General features: G+C 49.2%; 1 protein-coding gene across 1 annotated transcript in view; it reads right to left on the bottom strand.

Moving 5' to 3' along the window:
• LBH (LBH regulator of WNT signaling pathway) overlaps positions 1-2,830 on the bottom strand; it is a 28,147-nt gene extending 25,317 nt beyond the window's left edge. Inside the window, exon 1 of the mRNA XM_017545669.1 lies at positions 2,530-2,830. Coding sequence (XP_017401158.1) covers positions 2,530-2,555 — 26 coding nt within the window. The 5' untranslated portion in view covers positions 2,556-2,830. The remainder of the gene's footprint in view (positions 1-2,529) is intronic.
• Positions 2,831-18,570: the final 15,740 nt, after the last annotated feature.

Here is an 18,570-nt window from a genome sequence, read left to right as displayed (position 1 = left end):
GGGACTGTCTGGAGACAGGATGAGAGGTGTTCAAAACAGAACTTGCAGAAAAACAAGCTCACACCCTGAGGAAGCGCCTTGCAAGCCCACAGCCCCAGGACTGAGCCCCAGCGGATAAAGCCCATTGTCTGCAGACCTCTCCGGCAAACCTCCTCTTCCCTCCTCCCCTATACTCTAGTCCCCACTGGGACAGAAGGACCCTGAATGTTCTTTTAAATGACAGAACTAGAGAAACCAAAACAGTAGGTAGCTGAGTCCATCTGTCTATATTAAAACCAATTCAACCACATCTCCCTTCACCTCTCCAACCAAGAATAAAAATAATCCTCACATAAATTTTCCAAAGCAAAACTATATGTTATTATATAACATATAATAACAACAACAGGTCAACTGGAGGGAAACAAAGTCCAATCATATGGCCTTCCTAAATATCTGTCTCTCTAGTGCTCTTTTTGGCAAAATGTTCCACTTAAAGCCCCAAGGGGTCAGCTTTTCTGCAAGTTTCACATCTGCCATCCAACCCTTTCTCTAGCCCCAGCCATAGCAGCTGCTTGCTCACAGCTTGAAAAACATCCCCTGGATTAAAAGCCTTAAGGCTACCAGACTCTGATTGCAAAGGAAATTTCCAGAGGGGCCAAGCTGGCCCACCAATGGCTGCCATGTGAAAGTGCTTTGTACTCTCTAAGCAGGATACAAATGTTCCATTATCCTTGCACAAGCCCTGGGCACATAAGGGATCCCGTGCACATAACGCTGAACATACCCAGCAAATCCAGGTACCCGCGACACAGCACCCAATGCTTTCACATTCGAGCCTGTGCACATGGTTTAAAACAAAAATGTGGGGAAGGCTTTTGAGGTACGCTATCTAAGGAAACAGGGGTACCAGATTCCTCTTTATTGTAAGGTTACTACATACACAAGAAATGACGCTGGATTTAGAAACAGAAGCAATAGATTCTAGGCTCTGCCCCTCAAGAGCTGTGTGATCTTGAACAAGTCCTGTAACTTCTCTGAGCCACAAGTGTCCTGTTTGTTACTCTGATGCTAATAGTGCATACCTCACAGTTAGGTTAAGGACTAATGTCTCCACAAAAGCATTGCAAGCTACAAAGTGCTAATTGATGAAATCACCTTAAACCTTAAATTTCTCATAATATGCCTAATATGCCCAAACACCCACCTTGGCACATTTTGAGCAGCCAAAGGCACAAAGCCTCCAACAGCCTTCAAATCCTCACCTGGAATAAGCCACCAAGCTGCTCATACTCTATGGCAGAGGCAAGGGAGGGGCGCCCACAAGAAGGGCACACAAGCCTCCGGGTGGGGGAACTTGAACTGCTGAGAGAGGGAAGTTCAGTCCCCTCTCTAAACACTGCTAGGTTGGGATGGGGGCAGGGAGACTAAGAGAAGATGGGGCTCTTTGGGGCAAGTTTAGGTTCCGGAGCTGGGCCCTGCAAAGGCAGTTTCCTCCTGGGTCCTGGAAAGGCTGCTATCGACCCCCAAAGAAAGGAGCCAGAAGAGCGCCTACAGGGCGAAGAGCCTGACTTAGGGGCGCTCTATCCTTGCTCGGGGCTGTGGCGCCGGCCCGAAAAGTTGAAGCGAGAAGCATGAACTTTCCGCTTCCTGGGCCAGGCCGGACCGCGCCGAGGTTTGAGCCTGCTTTCCCTTTGCTCAGTGCCAGCCAGCGACTCGGGGCCGAGCTCCCCACGTCCGCACCTGAGAGCGCGCTCCGGGGCCACTAGCGCTCGCCCCCGGCCGCTTCTCTTTTAACCCAGCGCAGGAAGGAAGAAACCGCCGGCGAGGAAGTCCCAGCAGCCAGGGGCCTGCCTGCCTCTCTCTGCATCCTTCCCGGCTCCGATTCCCAGTCGGTGGCAAACCTCTGACGCCCCGAGCCCGGCCGTGGTTCCTTCCAGCTCTACACGGCGAAGGCGGCACCTCCCGGCCCCGGCCCTCACCAAAGTGCATCGGTTTTTAGGGGCTACGGAGAAGGCAGGGGTCGAGAGGCTGCAGCCTGTGCCCTGTTGCTTGTGGCTTTAGCGGGGTTACGTTTGGGGAGAGCGTTTCCCGTCCCCCAACCCCCGGAGCTCTGCAAACCCCGCGGCTGCAGCAGCTCAGCCCCGCTGCAACCGGCCTCGACGCCGAGACTTGCATGCAAACAAAAAGAAAAAGAGGAGGGGCCCGGGAAGAGCAGGAGCCCCCCTGCGCCAGGCGGCGCGCGCCTCCTGCAGCCCTCCGCAGAGGGGGTTTCACTGAGGGGATTCACACGTGACCCCTGGCTCCCCCACCAACCAATACAAACCCTCCGGCCGTCACTTAGGTGCGGGCTCCGAGTTCACGTCCTTTGTCTGGATGTTCTCAGCAGCCCCCTCCCCCACCCGCACCTTTGCAACCTTGACGTTGACTCCTGCACTGGCTCGGGCGGCGGGTTAGCTGCCCTCGCACCCGGAGCCGGCACGAAGAAGGCGCCCGGGCCAGCAGCCACCGCCGCGAGACGGACGCCCGCAGCAGGCGCAGGGTACTCACCAGTGAATGGGGAAATATATAGACATGAAGTCCTAGGGGAGGCTGACCCACGCCCCTGTGATTTAAAAGCTGTCCCTGCGTCCCGAGCGAGGATGACACGGGCGCAGACGGGCACGGCAGGCGGCCGAGTGCGGGCACCGAGCGTTCGCCGTCCGCCTTCCCAGGACAGCCCCACGGCCAGCGGCGTCGGCGAGGCGGACACAACTCCCAGCTCTCCACTGAGCTCTCGGCCCCACAAAGAGCCCGGGAAGCAGTATTTATAGGGGCGGGGGCGGAGCTCGGGCCCGAGAGGCCCCGCCCTCCCTCGCCCACTCCTGGAATAACGTCACCAAAATCATGAATGGCTTCAGCGCTCGCAGCTCCGGCGGGTGGCGGCTCGGGGGCGCGCTCTACTGTGCTCCCTGGGCCGTGGTTCGCTGCGGCTGCGAGCCCGGCCCCCTCCCGCCACTCTCCCACGCGCACACGCGCTCACTCGCACCCTGCCGCGACTCAGAGCCCGCGCCGCTGCCCGCTCACAGCCCCCTCCGCGTTCACCCCGGACTCCAGCGTGGCGGGGGTGGACGCGGGATGGGCGCGAGGAGGGCGCGGGGGTCGCTCCGGACTTGACCGCTCAGCTGCTGCGCTGCGCGGAGGGAGGGCGCCAGCCACTCCTCCACCCCGGCCGCCGGGCGCCAGCGCCCTCCTTCCCACCCACTGGCTGTCCCCAGCCCGCACCTCGGGACCCCTCCGAAGCGTTTGTTCCCCGGACTAGGCCTCTCCCTGGAATCCTCGCCTGCAGCCTCGCGATCAGCGCGGGTAAACAAGAGCATAAAGAAGAAGCGGTGGGAAGTGGGAGAGACGCGGAGCCCGGGGACCGAGTGCCCACTGGGCGCGTTGGTTTGCGAAGGGCTGGTCTGCAACCCTGAGATCCGTGGAAGGTTTTATTTGTGGGAACAAGGATGTGGTGTCGTTCTAGGTAGGGTTTTTCCATTGGAGACACGCACACATTCGCACGGTCGGCAGCGGGGGCAGGGGGTGCGGGCGGGCAGCGTCTACGCCGCCCCCCATCCTTAACTCCCACGTCTTCTCTGAGGAGTCGCTCATGAAAGCAGAAACAAAGAGCTTCAGCCGAACGCCTCCCACACTGCCCAGGAATTGCAGCTCCAGGGGTCTGTCCAGGCAAAGCCGCGCAGCCCCCCAGAGCCCGATGAGGGGAGTCTCACTCCGGACCCAGCGCTGCCCCTCTGTGGCCTCTGCTTCAATTACGCCTGTAAAATGGCTTTAGAACCATGACCTACGTGTGTGTATAGAGGCTGGGGAAAGGGGACGCGGGGCGATCAAAAACTAAGCAAAATTAAATTGGCTTTAAGTTAATCAGCTCTTTAAAAGAAAGGCAGCGAGCGTATTGAATCCGTATATATGTGCTTGAAAGTGGAAACTTAACAGCTTATCTCACTCAAAACGATGACAGAATTAATGGTGAGGGTTCAACGGGTAGGACCCTGAAGGAAGCCAGGAGAGAAGACCCTCATAATTTTCATCAGCCCCCGCAAAACCAACAAAACAAAAATAATAAGAGTTGACAAGAATAACTTTATTTTAAAATAACTTGGCTATTTTCAATCACTTATATGCCTATATGTACAATCTGAGTAAAAATAGTGGGCTTCCTATGAAAACGCATCTTCATGACAAGCCCCTGGCTGCACCCTCCAACCAGAGAAATTCCCCCGCCTCCCAAGCTAAACCCATTCTCTTCCTCTGGGAATGGTGTCTGATGGAGGTGCTAAACTGGAGATGTTGCAGGAGGATGGGGTTGTTGTTGGGGTGGGGTTATTGTTGGTGTCCTGCACAGAGGGTGGGGAAGCTTCTCAGTGTCACTGGCCAGGTGTGACACAATGTCATCTAGGCAGCCACAGGAGAAGCCAATGCTTGGAGAGTTGGTTTCCAGGCTGGGGCTTCCTGGCACTCAGGAAAATTCTGAGCTGGACCCTAGGTGGGAAGGATGAAGTCTTCTGCCTTTCCTCCTCAGTAGCAATCTCTGGTGAGGCTGGGATCAAAGAGTGTCTCGACATTTTTACACACAGCAGACACACTTTACGTGTTTGTGATTATTGCCATGTGAAGCTTTCAAAACTCAGAAAGCTATTTCCTCCCTCTCCCCATTCCCCCAAATATCTAAATGCAAAAATGGCCTCATTTTGGAGAAGAGGGTGGGGAGTAAGTCCTCCATCAGCTGTCAGCTGGCCTCTGGAAAAATCCTCTACATTGGAGTGCATTGAGGGAATTACCTGATGCCTACTCTTCGGGAAACTTATGAATGCCCATTTTAGCTAAAGTTCACCTCTGTAGGTAAGTTAAAGTAGAAAATGAGCCTTGGGGTTGTGATACCAAGTCTACATTTCTCATTTTTTCTTTTCTTTTCTTTTTTTTGAGACGGAGTCTCATTCTGCCGCCCAGGCTGGAGTGCAATGGTGCAATCTTGGCTCACTGCAGCCTCCACCTCCTGGGTTCAAGTGATTCTCCTGCCTCAGCCTCCCAAGTAGCTGGGATTACAGGCACATGCCAATGTGCCTGGCTAATTTTTGTATTTTTAGTAGAGACGGGGTTTCACCATTTTGGCCAGGCTGTTCTTGAACTCCTGACCCTGTGATCCACCTGCCTCTGCCTCCCAAAGTGCTGGCATTACAGGTGTGAGCCATTGCATCTGGCCTCCAAGTCTACATTTTCTATTTCTCCTCTGGGATCACACATCCATTCATTTGAAAATAGGGGAGGCATGTTGCTAAGCTTTGATGAAACCATAACTAGCATGCTGTTTCTCAGTTATACTAGCCTATATGATGCCCTTGCAGGTTTTTTGTTTGTTTGTTTTTTGTTTTTAAGCATTTTATTGTCTCGGCTTTCAAAAGAATGTGATAAGGGTAACATAACACAACTTAAGGTCCTCAGTTCACAGATATGCAAAGTGAGACCTAAATAAATTAGGAGACTTGCCAAAGATCACACAGCCAGAAAGTGGTTGAGCTGAGCCTGGAACTCAGAGGTTGTAGGCATACTCAGCTTCCCACTCTGTTAACATAGCTCCAGCTGACTGCATTTCCTTCATATCTCTAAAGATACAGAGTATTTCAACATGCACACTGACCATTTCTTCCCAATACCCTATGATATAGGTTTCTGTCCCTACCGCCTTTGAATAAATGAAGAAACAGAAACACAAGTGAATGAAGTTACTTAGAGCCCCAGAACCTTAGAGCTGAAAGAGACCTTCCAAATCATCTCATCCCAGTCTCCTCATTTTACAGGTGAGAAGACACCCAAGGGATTAAATGGCATGTCCAAGGTCACCAGGCTATTAAGTGGCATAGATGGAACCTAATGCAGGTCTTCAGACCACTGGTCAGATGTTCTTTCCACTTTAACACTGTGTCTTGCACTGCATTTGCCAGGAAGTCCACAGCAAAGGACAAACACAAGACCTGGACTCTGTAAACCACTGCCCTCCATCACCAACATTAATTGAGCATCTACTAGATGTGGATCAGTGAACTAATTATCCAGTCAGAGCCCTCTGCACTCCCTCCCTTCTCCCACCTTTGTCTTTGGAAACTAAAGTGTTGAATTGCAATTCTGCCTCAATAGTTATCCAGGTGTAATCAGAATTGCCTGGCTTTCAGACATTATATCCATCCATTTTGCCAGCACCTTCTCTTTCCTACCTAAAATACAAATTTTATAAAAAATAATAAAGATAATGAACTTAAGATCTTATTAGAGTTACCTCAGCTGCAAGGATGCTGTGTATGTAGGACAGGTCATTCATCTAGTTAAAAAAAAAAGTCTCCATCTTAATTCATTTAGCAGCTGGTTGTGGTGGCTCATACCTATAATCCTAGGACTTCGGGACACTGAAGCAGAAAGATTGCTTGAGCTCAGGAATTTGAGACCAGCCTGGGCAACATGATGAAAGGCTGTCTCTACAAAAAATAAAAAATTAGCCAGGCATGGCAGCGCATACTTGCAGTCCCAGCTACTCAGGAGGCTGAGGTGTGAGTATCACGTGAGCCCCGGGAGGCAGAGATTGTAGTGAGCCATTATCGCACCACTGTACTCCAGCCTGCAAGGCCCTGTCTCAAAGAAAAAGATCATTAAACAATACATTCCCACTTCCTATCTCCCCCTGACTTGCAAAAAGACAGTATTGCATTTATTTTGCTTAGTGGTGGTGAAGCTGATATTCTGGTTACTAATAAGGGACTTTACAAAGTAGCTATTTGACCTTGGGGAGGAAAACAGAAGGGAAGGGGCAACACTTGCTGAGGTACACTGGTGTCTCTTACTATGCTTATGCCTTGCAACAATGTTAGACAGAGGCACTATTGCCCCCACGTCACAAAGAAACAGAAGCTCTGAGAAGTTAGGTACCATGGCTGTGGCCACAGGGCTCTCAAATGGCTGAACCAAATGTGACTCTGGGCAGGGCGTGGTGGCTTTTACCTGTAATCCCAGCACTTTGGGAGGCCAAGGGGGGCGGATCACTTGAGGTCAGGAGTTCAAGACCAGCCTGGTCAATGTGGTGAAACCCCACCTCCACTAAAAATACAGAAATTAGCCAGATGTGGCGGTGGGTGCCTGTCATCCCAACTACTCGGGAGGCTAAGAGGCAGGGGAATCGCTTGAACTCAGGAGTTGGAAGTTGCAGTGAGCTGGGATCGCTCCACTACACTCCAGCCTGGGGGACAGAACAAGACTCCATCTCAAAAAAAAAAAAAAAAAAAAAAATTGTGACTCTGAGGCTTGCTGGTTCCAGAGCTGATGCTTTCCCCATCCCCACCATACGACACTTACCATGCCTCTGTGGTTTTGTTTGTTTTCACAGTTACACTGTGAACTGAATGCAAAACTGCTGGTTCCAATAGCAAAGACCAAGACCACTGGTATCCATCCAGGAGGGCAGGGCTGGCAGAATAAACAACCGTCTCACCCTGGGAATCTGGGAGCTTCTTAAAGATATCAATCAAAGGCTTGGGTTTAAAAAAAAAAAAGTGAGTAGGAGAAGGGAAGTTTCTAGCCAATTTTTCAGCGAAACTCATTTGGGTACATAGGAAATCTAAAAGGCAAGAATGTGTGTGGGTTGAAGTGAGAATGAAATGAGATAATGTTATGAAAACACTTGGTAAATTGGAAAGCACTGAGCAGACGTAGGGCTTGTTTTTAAGGTGTTTGAGAGAAAGAGGGAGTTTAGCAGAGCTGATTGCATCTGCTTCAGTGTTTTACTCATTACCATCACAGACTGCCCCATTTTCCTCCTGGAGTCCCTTGATTGACATATCCAGCTTTTAGGGAGCAGACATTAGAGGCAAGTGGTAAGGCTGTGCCTGGTGGCCGCTCTTGCGGTCCCAGAGTCCAAGCATTTTCTCTCCAAGCATCTTCTCTCACAGCCATGACTTCCTCTGTCTTTGGTACCTCTCAGGAAGTACCCAGCTGGGTACTGGCCACACAGAGAATGAATGAGGCCCGAGAGTGTGAACCCCCTATCCTGGTCCTCAGTGAACTAGCAGTCAACAACAGAAAGCAACCGGAACCCACCAGACAAAATCCTCCAGCCTGTGACTTACTTTGCTGTAAGTCTTCAGGCAAGTGGGTTGACCTCTCTGTGTCTCAGATGTGGGAAGCAATAAAAGCAGACAATAGAAGTCTCTTTTTGAGGCCTGGGGTCTAGTAAGGTTGAGATAAATTGCTTCTGTAAAGGCTCAAGAGAAAAGTGCTTTGCATCCTTACCATCAGGCTCTGCAGCTTACCCCAAAGCCACTGGCCCTCTTCCCATGCGGCAGTGCAGGAGGCGCCTCCGTTTTTCAATCCAGAATCCTCTCATTGCCCCAAAAGAAGCCTGAGATCTGGCAGCTCATAAACTCTTGCCTTCCCAAATATCAAAGAAGCCCAGTCCTGGCTTTTTCTTCATTTCTGTCAAGGGGCCTTTGAACCAAAGGGATTTTTCTGACAGAGAAAACTGTATGAAATCTTTAGGGTCCAGGCCCTAAAAGAAAACACTCCAACTGGAACCAGTTCAAGGCTCTCATGTCCAATTAAGGAAATACTCACATTCCTGTCCTAGCCCTGGCTCTATCTTGCCTTCTCTCTTTCCACATCCTCATAGGAATGCACTTCAACAGCCAGAAAAGAGAGGTGACTATCACCAGGATGCAGATCATATAGCAGAGTGCTCCTTGGGGTAGGCTGATACCTTCCCTGAATTAGATGAACAGCACAGACCACAGCTTAGTACAAACTTCCTTCACACTGCTCTGTCTACATTTCCTGCTATTTTACCCACAACTCTGGACCAGAGAAAATCCATCATACCTGGTGTGGGGCGGGGGGGGAGTGTTATGGAAAAAAAAAAGGGAAACACAACAGTTTCTTGTGAAGAAAAGCATTTTCAGTTTCCTTTTCAAGTACACAGGATGTCTGCTAGCTTCCTCCAGGGGCAGCTGTGTCGCTGGAGGAGCGAGCTGTGTGTCATGCCCCAGAGAACAGCTCCTCCTGAACACTCTGCCAGCTCCCTAACTGTAACCCGAGCTAGCACTTGCTGGCTGGAGCCCCTGATCTACTTCACACCCACATGGCACCCAGCCTCAGGATCAGATAGCTGGGTCCATATTTCACCCTCCTGCCCTCTCAACAACAATTCTAACAGGCATTAGCACCCACCGTGTGCCAGACAGGTGCTGGCGTTTCCAAGGAATCTGTTTAGGAGACCTTCAGTTTTCTCCCGTCTCCATCACTCCCCGTAACCATCCCAGATAACCACACTCTGTATGATGGTAGTATGTCTGCAAGGTCACTGCAGCTGTAAAACAAATTCCCTAAACTGCATAAGTGATCCCCCAAAGAATCACAAAACTAAGTAGAACTGTCATACATGCTAGCAAGTGCATTTTGCAGGTAAGTCCCCCAGACTCTTCCCTTCCTATACAAATTGCTACCTCTGAGTTTCTTTTTTAAAGAATGAGAGTCTGCCTCTGGTGCTTGGTAAGGTGTCAGGCACTGGGGAGCCCGGGGACCTAGATGCCACTCCCTCTAATACCATATAATAACTGCTGCAGTAGACTCACTTGAGCAGGAAAGGTGTTATGATTAGTTCGGTCTTGGGCAGAGGGACTGGGAGAGAGGGGCTGGCTGGCAGAAGAGAAGTTCTCAAGGGCAAGCAATTGGTCTGTTTTGTGTATTACTGGATCACCACTGGAAGAGTGCCTGGCACCTAGTAGGCACTCAGGGAATATCTGTGGAAAGACCGGTAGCAGGAATAGTTAAAGGGAAGGGATGGGAACTGAGCTGGCCTCGAAGAATGGGGAGAATTTAGAGAAGGGTAACACTGCCAGCAGATCAGCATCGGCAAAGGCGTAGGAGTCAGAAAGGGCCAGGCTGCCGGGAACTCAGGGTGAGCAGCAGCAGTATCTATTCTAGACCTGGGGAGGAGGCACTCCCCTGACTCCAAGTTTTCATGCTGAAGGGAATAAGGCTTTGTGAGTAGCAGGCTTCATGCTTTGCAGAAGGGACTGTGCACACAATTTCTAGCGGAAAGAAAAGTCTGTCACTTCCATTAGCCAAATTAATCCAGGTTCCCTCACCTCTGTGTTATTTGAGCTAATATCAGCGATTCTCTTCCAGTCTGGTGGGGCCTCCCCAGAAGTGTTAAGTAGGTCAGATTTTGGGTCTGTGAATTTGTCTTTTGAGACTTCCCCTTTCTAGCCCCTCTTGTTTCACACTTCTCTTCCACCCGCCCCAGCACCCACCGAACTCAGGAAGCCCCATGCTCTCTTCACAACCGCCTCGCAAGCTCCAAAACCACTCTTGTCGTTTCCACTGAAACTTCCATCCTGCAGCTCTCTAAGCCCAGGCAGCTGCCAGAACAGAGAACCTGATCAGACAAGTAAATTCACACTATTGTGAGAATGACATGCAGGCACCACTTCAAAGGTCTCAGTCTCACAGTGGCATTGCAGACAGGGTAAGTGGGTGACAGGAAAGTCTCTGGTCCTGGAGTCAGATTGATGGTTGCTGGTAGAAGCCTGAGAGGAAACCATGTCATAACAAGAGAGAGAAAGGGTGAACCGAACCACCTGGAAGGGCTGGGGTGGGTGCAACCAGTGGGCACACTAGGAGGTGACTTTCCTTGTCTTTCCCAGTCCTTCTGGAGGGATCTGACTGGAATTCTTGTCCCTAGATCTAATGTAATCATAGCACTCTAGCAGGTTAGCTCCACTGATCAATGGAAGAGGGAAAAAATATCTGGGCAGACCATTTTCTTTCCTCCCTTCCTCTTTTCCTCCTTCCTTCCCTCCTTCCTTCCTTCCTTCCTTCCTTCCTTCCTTCCTTCCTTCCTTCCTTCCTTCCTTCTCTCCTTTCTGCCCTCCTTCCTTCCCTTTCTTTCTTTCTTTCTTCCCTCCCTCCCTCCCTCCTTCCTTCCTTCCTTCCTTCCTTCTTTCCTTCCTAAGAAGGGACAGAGCTTTAGACCAAAGGGACTTTGAACACTCAGTGCCCCTGCCCAGGGGTGTAAGTCCTGTGTGAATCTAAGCAAGAGCTAGGACAAGTAATGACAGCGGGAAGACCTTTCTACATGCTTGGTGAGGCCTCAGGGGTGGCTTACATGCAGGGTTTTAGAGCCCAGTGAGCAGCCAGGTGGCACAGTTTGGCTTCAGGCAGAGCCAGTGGCCCTACTACCCCCAGCTACTGAAGATGGTGGGGCAAGGCCACCCACACCTCCCATTCTCACCAGGGGCCCTGGGTGGGTGAATTTAGAGGCCCAGCCAGGCAGGAACCTTACCTTGCACTCTCCTGAGTGAGTGTCTGGCTTTTTTGTCCATTCTCATCCAGGCCTCTTCTTAGAAAGGAACACCAGAGGGCCAGGTGCGGTGGCTCACGCCTGTAATCCCAGCACTTTGGGAGGCCGAGGCGAGTGAATCACGAGGTCAGAAGTTTGAGACCAGCCTCGCCAACATGATGAAGCCCTGTCTCTACTAAAAACACACAAAAATTAGCTGGGCATAATGGCGGGCACCTGTAATCCCAGCTACTCGGGAGGCTGAGGCAGAAGAATCGCTTCAACTGGAGAGGCAGAGGTTGCAGTGAGCTGAGATCGTGCCACTGCACTCCAGCCTGGACAACAGAGTGAATCTCTGTCTCCAAAAAAGAAAAGAAAAGAAAAGACCAGAAAGACAGAAGGCGATGCACCTGAAGCTGTTTTCTAATCTCCTTCTTTAATGCCCTTGATATTATTACTGCAAAAAGCTAGAATGTTCTGTGTTTGAGTCTTCCCAGGGGTAGAGGGGCCTTCCCCACTCTTAGCCACCTGATTATTTTATCTGGATGGTTGCAGGTTGTCCAATAGAAGCTTTGACTCACTTGGCCTCCACTTCCGCCCTAGAGAGGACTCCTTCATACATATTCACCAGCGTTATCCTCATTTTGTTGCCTTCATCTCCAGGACCCTATTCTTCCACAATGCTTACTAATGTCTCCATTTTAAAAGAAGAAAGTAAATGGATTGCACATGAGATATGACGCTGCCCGGCATTCTTAATAAGAGAACCATCACTTCTTTTAACTTATTGGGGCTCAGTTTGCTTCTCTGTAAAATGAGACTGATATTTCCTGGCCTTCTGCTTACGGCGCGGCAAGAATTGTGCAATCGTGACAAGACTCAGCTTCCTTGACAGAAAAGTGTATGTTGGAAATAGATGTGCGGTGCCGCAAAGAAAAATTAGCACTGAGACAAAGGATCTTTCAGGAACGCAAGTTTTACTTCCTGGGCTACAGGAAGGGTACCCTCACTAGCCATTGTGCCATGAGAGTACAATGAACAAAGGATAACACACAAATTTATTCCTTATGCATTTGGGGTTGTCCTTACTGCTGTGTCTGATTTCTGTTGGCCTGAGCCAGACCTCACATTTTAAACTAAACCCAATTGGCTAATAACTTAAAACTTTTCTAAACAGGTAAAAGTAATGAAGAGCTGGGATATGCCTGTGAGCACATCCAGCACAGATATCCTGGTTAAAGTACAAAGACATAGAATGTACTATGTGCCTGTAAGCATGGCATGTCTAACAGCTACATAGGATAGGACTTAACAAAGTTATGAGCACACTTATTCTTTAACAAGGAAGGAAAGTTTAAAATGGAACTTTTCCGCTTTCCACAGTGCAGTAGTAAGTTATCCTCTAATGGGCCTACTTGAAGAACAGTGAAAAGAAGGGAAAGGGAAACCACATTGGTTAGTTCACTTCATTGCTGGTCAACAGGAAATCATAGCGAAGGCAGCAAAGCCCTTTCTTGTTTTCTGAAAAAGAGAGGCCAAGCCTGTTCTCTTAGCAGAGAATGATGTCAAATAGCATGGTTGCTATTCCATCCCTCTCTCCTTCCAGGGCCTATTTTGGAGTATTTGTGTGGGATCTCACCTTGCTGATACCTTGGCTACACACACATGGCTGTGGCATTTGTGTGGCCTAATGGAGAGGTTATACGAGTCCTCTTTGGACTAGATCGTATGGTGTCCCACCTTTGCAGCCTGCCCTCTGTACACAGGGAAGTGGGCATTTCCTTCAGCATTTTACAGCTATTTGTTCACGGGGAACATTAAGAAACTCCTGGGTATCAAGTGCCAGCAAGTTGCCCAGCTCTTCTTTTGTTTTTGGAAGCTCCACAGGTCCATACAAGCACATTCACTTACGTGCCACGGGCATCTCCTCGGTTGAACAAGTGCTCTGTTTTCTGGGTCTACGCTAGGGAAATAGCACTGACCTCAACCCAAACAGAAGCAGTAACGTCTCATCCAATTCACATTGTTTTACCACCTTTTGTTTGTGTTCGGGTATTTCTAATAAGCAGCAATGAGCACCTCCAAATGACTTTGGGGAAACAGGTGTGACTCCAATGTCATTCCTTCCTTATACAGAGCCGTGACCCATACGGTGGAGAGCGCCAGGGGGAATCGTAGTGACAGGACCTGTACCAGGGGTGAGCATCTTATAGAAAGGAGGGAAGGGTCCTCAGGGGGTTACTGCAGTAGCCCACAAGGGAGGTGTATGCCAAGACAGAGCTTCAAAACTTAGTAACTGTTCGGATGTAGAAGCAGAAGGGAAAGGAACTTGGGAAAGTCTTGGAGATCTTGAGCTTCGGTGACTGGAAAATTGGCATCATCTGCTGGAAAAACACAGTCAAGAAGGGGCTGGTTTGGGGGAGAAGATGGTCATGTCCCTTTTCCATGTGATGAACAGTCACTGAATAGCAGCCGTGGCCAGCGCTGCTGTCAGACCATCCATGCTGGTTGTTTCTCTAGCTCTTGGGTCCACAGGGGCTCAGGTGTTTGTTCCAAAGGCCATATGCCAGTCAAGTCTTTGTGCTGTGGGTACTTGGCCTCTGTTGCAGACCGGGTTCTTCAGAAGCAGATGCCAGGATAGGTTTGGGACCAACACTTGAGCAAAGAAGAAGGAAGACGCAGGCTTGGGTAGAAAAAGAAGTCTAACAGACATGCAGCTCAATGAATCTTGGCCAATTCTGTGAGAAGCTTTGGAGCCAATATGACCTGTCAGAGTGATCTGCACAGCAACAAAGTGCCTGCCACACTCAGTCCACAGCTTGGACTGTCCTGGGAGGGCATGAGCTTGGGGAGGCAGCTCTCTGCAGCCGTGGCAGACTTTGAAGGAGTGAACAGCTGGAGGCAGGCTGCTGGTTCCACTCCTGCAGCTGGGCAGCAGGCCTTCTGTAGAAGGGGGATCTGCATGGCACATTTCATGTCTTCCACAGACCCCCAACCCTTCCAGCGCTGCTTCATTGCCTCTCTTCAGCTTGCTGTGAACTGAAGAGCTGTGCAGCCAGGAGAATCCTCAGGAAAAGGACAGATCAATGCTAGCTCGTCTGCTCCACTTTGCAGTTGACAGAACTAAGGCCTGCAGAGAGGAGGTGGCTTTCCCAAGTCCCTACAGTCAGTTAATGGTGAACCCAGGACCAGCACTTAGTCCTTCTTTCCCCTTGGCCTCTGCTTGACCAGACAGGAGACTACTCTATGCCCAGAGGTCGTGATGGGAAGACTATGGGCCTGGCCTGTGCATGGGCTATGTGCTGTGCCTCTGTCTTCAATGACTGCAACTTTGCTGGAAACCCTAGGGACTGCCCTTTCAAAGCAAAGAGTGAGGCTGGCACAAGACCAAGGGAGAAGCCTGGATTCAGATTCCCAGAGAGGCAAGGCCCCTGAGATTCCCAAAGCAGTTTCTTTCCTCTGCTTTTTGTCCTAGGATTAAGCCAGCTCAGCCGATGTCATTCTGGAGTCTCCCATAATTGTTCTCGCTGGACCAGGCATTGGCATGGCCAGTAGCCTGCACTGGGATATCATAGGAAGCATCCCAGGAAACTCCCTATGGTGTACGGTAGGGCTGTTGTTGGGGATGCTTTTTGTGGCATTCCACTATGTCTCCCAGTTCCTTCTCATGAGGCCCCATGGGGAGCCTCAGCATCGGGAATAGATGTACTTCTCTGCAGCAGCTGCCTGGTTTTGCTTGTCATGGGTGCAGTGCTGTACGTGCATTTCTTGAATTTTTGCTTTGTGGGTTGGGAAGTCAGAACTTGATTTGAAAGTATACAGGACTTTACAGCAATAAGGTAGTAGCCACACTGGGCTTTGTTCTCGTTTATCTGTTATGCTTCCTTTCCCTCTATATTCTATTTTTTAAACTTTGTTCTATTTTATGTGGTTTTTGTAAACTTGAATACTTTCTGTAAAGATGTAAAATGTAAAGAACAAAATTACATATGTCTTCTTTAGAGACCTTCAGTTTGTCTTGGGACTTGGAGCTGTATTTTCTTCTATACAACGGCTTCCCAGGGATGGAGTTGCTGTGGACTTCCTGGAGGGCTCAAATCTGGCCTCTCCACCCTGCAGTACAGATCACGGCAGCATCTTGGCACCACTTGGAATGAGGTTCCAATGTTAATGGGGCCCTGGAGCAGCCTGACTTATTGAGTGGTCACGAAAATTCAGGTCTTCCAAGGGCCTGGAGGGAGAGTCTCACATTGTCCTCACTTTTTCCTGATTATAATGAGTGGCCAGGGTCAGCCAGCCGGGCTGCCTCCCTCCTTGTGATCCAGACATGACTCAGGTTTGTACCTGGAAGCTGCCTGGTTGTTGCAAGGACACATCATTGTTCTTCCAGGTATTTAAATACCTCCGGGTGGGTCAGTCTGGTTATAATTGCCTTGACTTTGATGTTTCCAGGAGCTGGGGCTTTTTTGTTTTTGTTTTCTCCTGGAGTCCTGAATGGCCCTTACCAGGCATTCTTTCCAAGCTGACACATCAAAACAACTCCTCCTGGTATTCAGAACTTTCTCCAGTTGCATGTCCTAGGGGCAAACACATCAGCACCAGAGGGATCTGAAAACCAGTCTTGTCCACCTTTTGGAGCAACTCTCTCTTTTGAAGAGAGGACTTCCTAGGCCAAACATTGATAACCAGGATTTCTGAATTCCTGAGCTTGGCCCTGACAATGTAAAAACAGAATTACTCACTTCCAGGTGGCGAGAGGGCCGATCACCACAAGCAGGCAACGCCCGTCTCTACCACAGGTGTTTATTATCTTCTGTCTGGGTTATTTCGGATCACTGAAAGGAGGGAAGGTAGCAATGAAATCTCTTGGAAATTATACATATAATGCATGAATTAACCTCTCTTAGCTTCAATTTCCTTGCCAGCCAAGGACAGGGTGGGATAATAACACCCACCTTGCAGTGTTGGTGTGAAGAGTGACAAGAGATGATAGCAAACATCTGGTACAGCACCTGCAACCTGCATCAGTGCTCCTTAACCCTCAACTATTTTGACTGTGTAAGATGCATACAGTCACCTGAACATTAAGACTTTGCAAATTCAGAGTGTGGTCCATAGGCCAGCGCTGTCGGCATCTCCAGCAGCTTGTTAGAAAGGCAATTTTCTCAGCCACCTCAACCTGCTGAATCAGAACCTGCATTTTAATGGCACTCTCTGGGTGACCTAATAACACATTACAGTCTGAGAACCCTTGATGTAAGGGACAGGAATTTTACCTTTGAATTTGGTGGTGATGGCATTTCCCTTGGCAACAAACAGACAGTCAGTTAGGGAGTCCATCAATCAAGTTAAGGAAATATTTATCTAACACTTCTGGGCCCAAGACTCACCTTGCTCACCTGCTCTGCTCACCTGCCTCCCGCGGTCACCTGCTCAGTGGCCAAGACTCCGGGGAGATTGCGGGCTCCTTGTTTACCGGGCAAGCACAGATAAGGTTTCTCACAGCTCCACCTGAGCTCCTGTGCCAAGGTAAACTTGCTGTCCAGAATGGCTCCCTGACTGGAAAATGTGTCAGTCTATTTATTTCTCACTCCCACTGGAAAAAAGGTGGGGTGGGGGAGTGATTGGTCATGATGTCATTCTTTCCACAGAACTTCTCAAAGGCATTGCATTTCTCAGTGACTTCCAGGCGCTGCCTGTGTATCTGCACAGTACAGAGCACAACTGGCCAAGAACGGAGTTTCTCTTCCTTCTCCCACAGTGCTGCCCCTCCTCCACCTTCTGTTGGGGCTTTTATTCCCCGTGGACCTTGCCTATGGCACTAAAAAGGAACCTGGAAGCCAGAAGGTGTGGGAAAGTTTTCTTGACATTTCTCCCAGAGGTGAACTGCAGAGAATTGGGATCAAAGGGTGAAATGATCTCTTTAAAAACCATACAAAGAACCAATGACACTTGCATTCATCAAAATTCCTGCTTATATTTCTCTGGAGAAAAGCTAAGATTTTCTCATTGGGTTTCTGGCTCCCTGAATTGATGGGAAATGCTAGCAGACAGCACTGCAGGAAACGTGGGCTCACCCAGAAACCTGGGCTTAATCAATGATTCCCGCCATACATCCTTCATACCAAGAGGCTCCTGCAGTTCTGCATTGCTTCCATCCTAGTTAGAGGTACTTTTTGAAAACACAGAACTTAGTAAATTAAGAGAGGGGCCTTGCACAGGCCAGTACAAAGAATTTCCGTGAACGAAGAAACAGAAACCCTGTCCAACTGAAAGCATTACAAATTTTTTGATAGTATTTCAACACGTAGATAAAATGAGAGACTGATCCAATGACTAGGAGTGGACCCATTTCGCAGCTCTATTCTCCAGGGTAGACTTGTAGTAACAAACAACTCTCAAACCTCAGTGGCTGACGGTACTCATTTCCCACTCATCCTCCCATCCTCCTGAGGTTGCCTGGGGGTGTCATTCTTGCTCAGGGACTGGGGAGGACAGAAGCTTTGTCTCTGAACTGTTATGTTGGCCAAAGCTTTTGTGCACTGGCTCAGGAGGCCAGAAACACAAGTCAATTCCAGTCACATTCATTGGCCAAAGCAAATCTCTAGGAGGCTCCTGATTCAAAGTGGGTAGGGAAATGGAATCCTACTATGGGCCTGGCAGGCAGAGAACCAGAAATATTTGGTGGGCAGCACTAATGATGGCCACATCAGCTTTAGCAACTATTAACACCTTGCCTTATTTGCTTCATGTCTTTTCACTTCGAACCAAGTAAATATCGGCGATACAACTGAGTTCCTCTCTGTACACCTCCTTCATCCCATTTTCTCCCCTCATTTCCCAGAGCTAAGCACTGTTTTGAGATCAGTGTTAATCATCCTCATGCATGTTTTTATATTTTTACTATTTGTACTACATTTTTTATGTATCACCAACATTGCAAAGTATTTTTATGCAGGCTTTTAAACTTCATATAGTGTATAATCATATCTATAGTATCATTGTCTTCTGCCAGGTTCATTTCTCCCTCAGCATTACAATTGTGAGATTTTTATCTATGCTGACACACACTGTGTTGTATTCCATTGTATAACTGTAATACAATTTAATTATCTATTCTCTTGTTAATGGACATTTAAGTCGTTTCCAGTACCGCAGTGAACATCTTAATACGTGTATTCTTGACTGTATGCCTAAGTGTGGAATTTCTGGACATGATCATCTTCAACTTTATT

The sequence above is a fragment of the Cebus imitator genome, unplaced genomic scaffold (assembly GCF_001604975.1).
Source record: "Cebus imitator isolate Cc_AM_T3 unplaced genomic scaffold, Cebus_imitator-1.0 Scaffold180, whole genome shotgun sequence".
Taxonomy (NCBI): domain Eukaryota; kingdom Metazoa; phylum Chordata; class Mammalia; order Primates; family Cebidae; genus Cebus; species Cebus imitator.
Note: the sequence above shows the minus strand (reverse complement) of the source record. Positions and strands in the feature narration are given on the sequence as shown.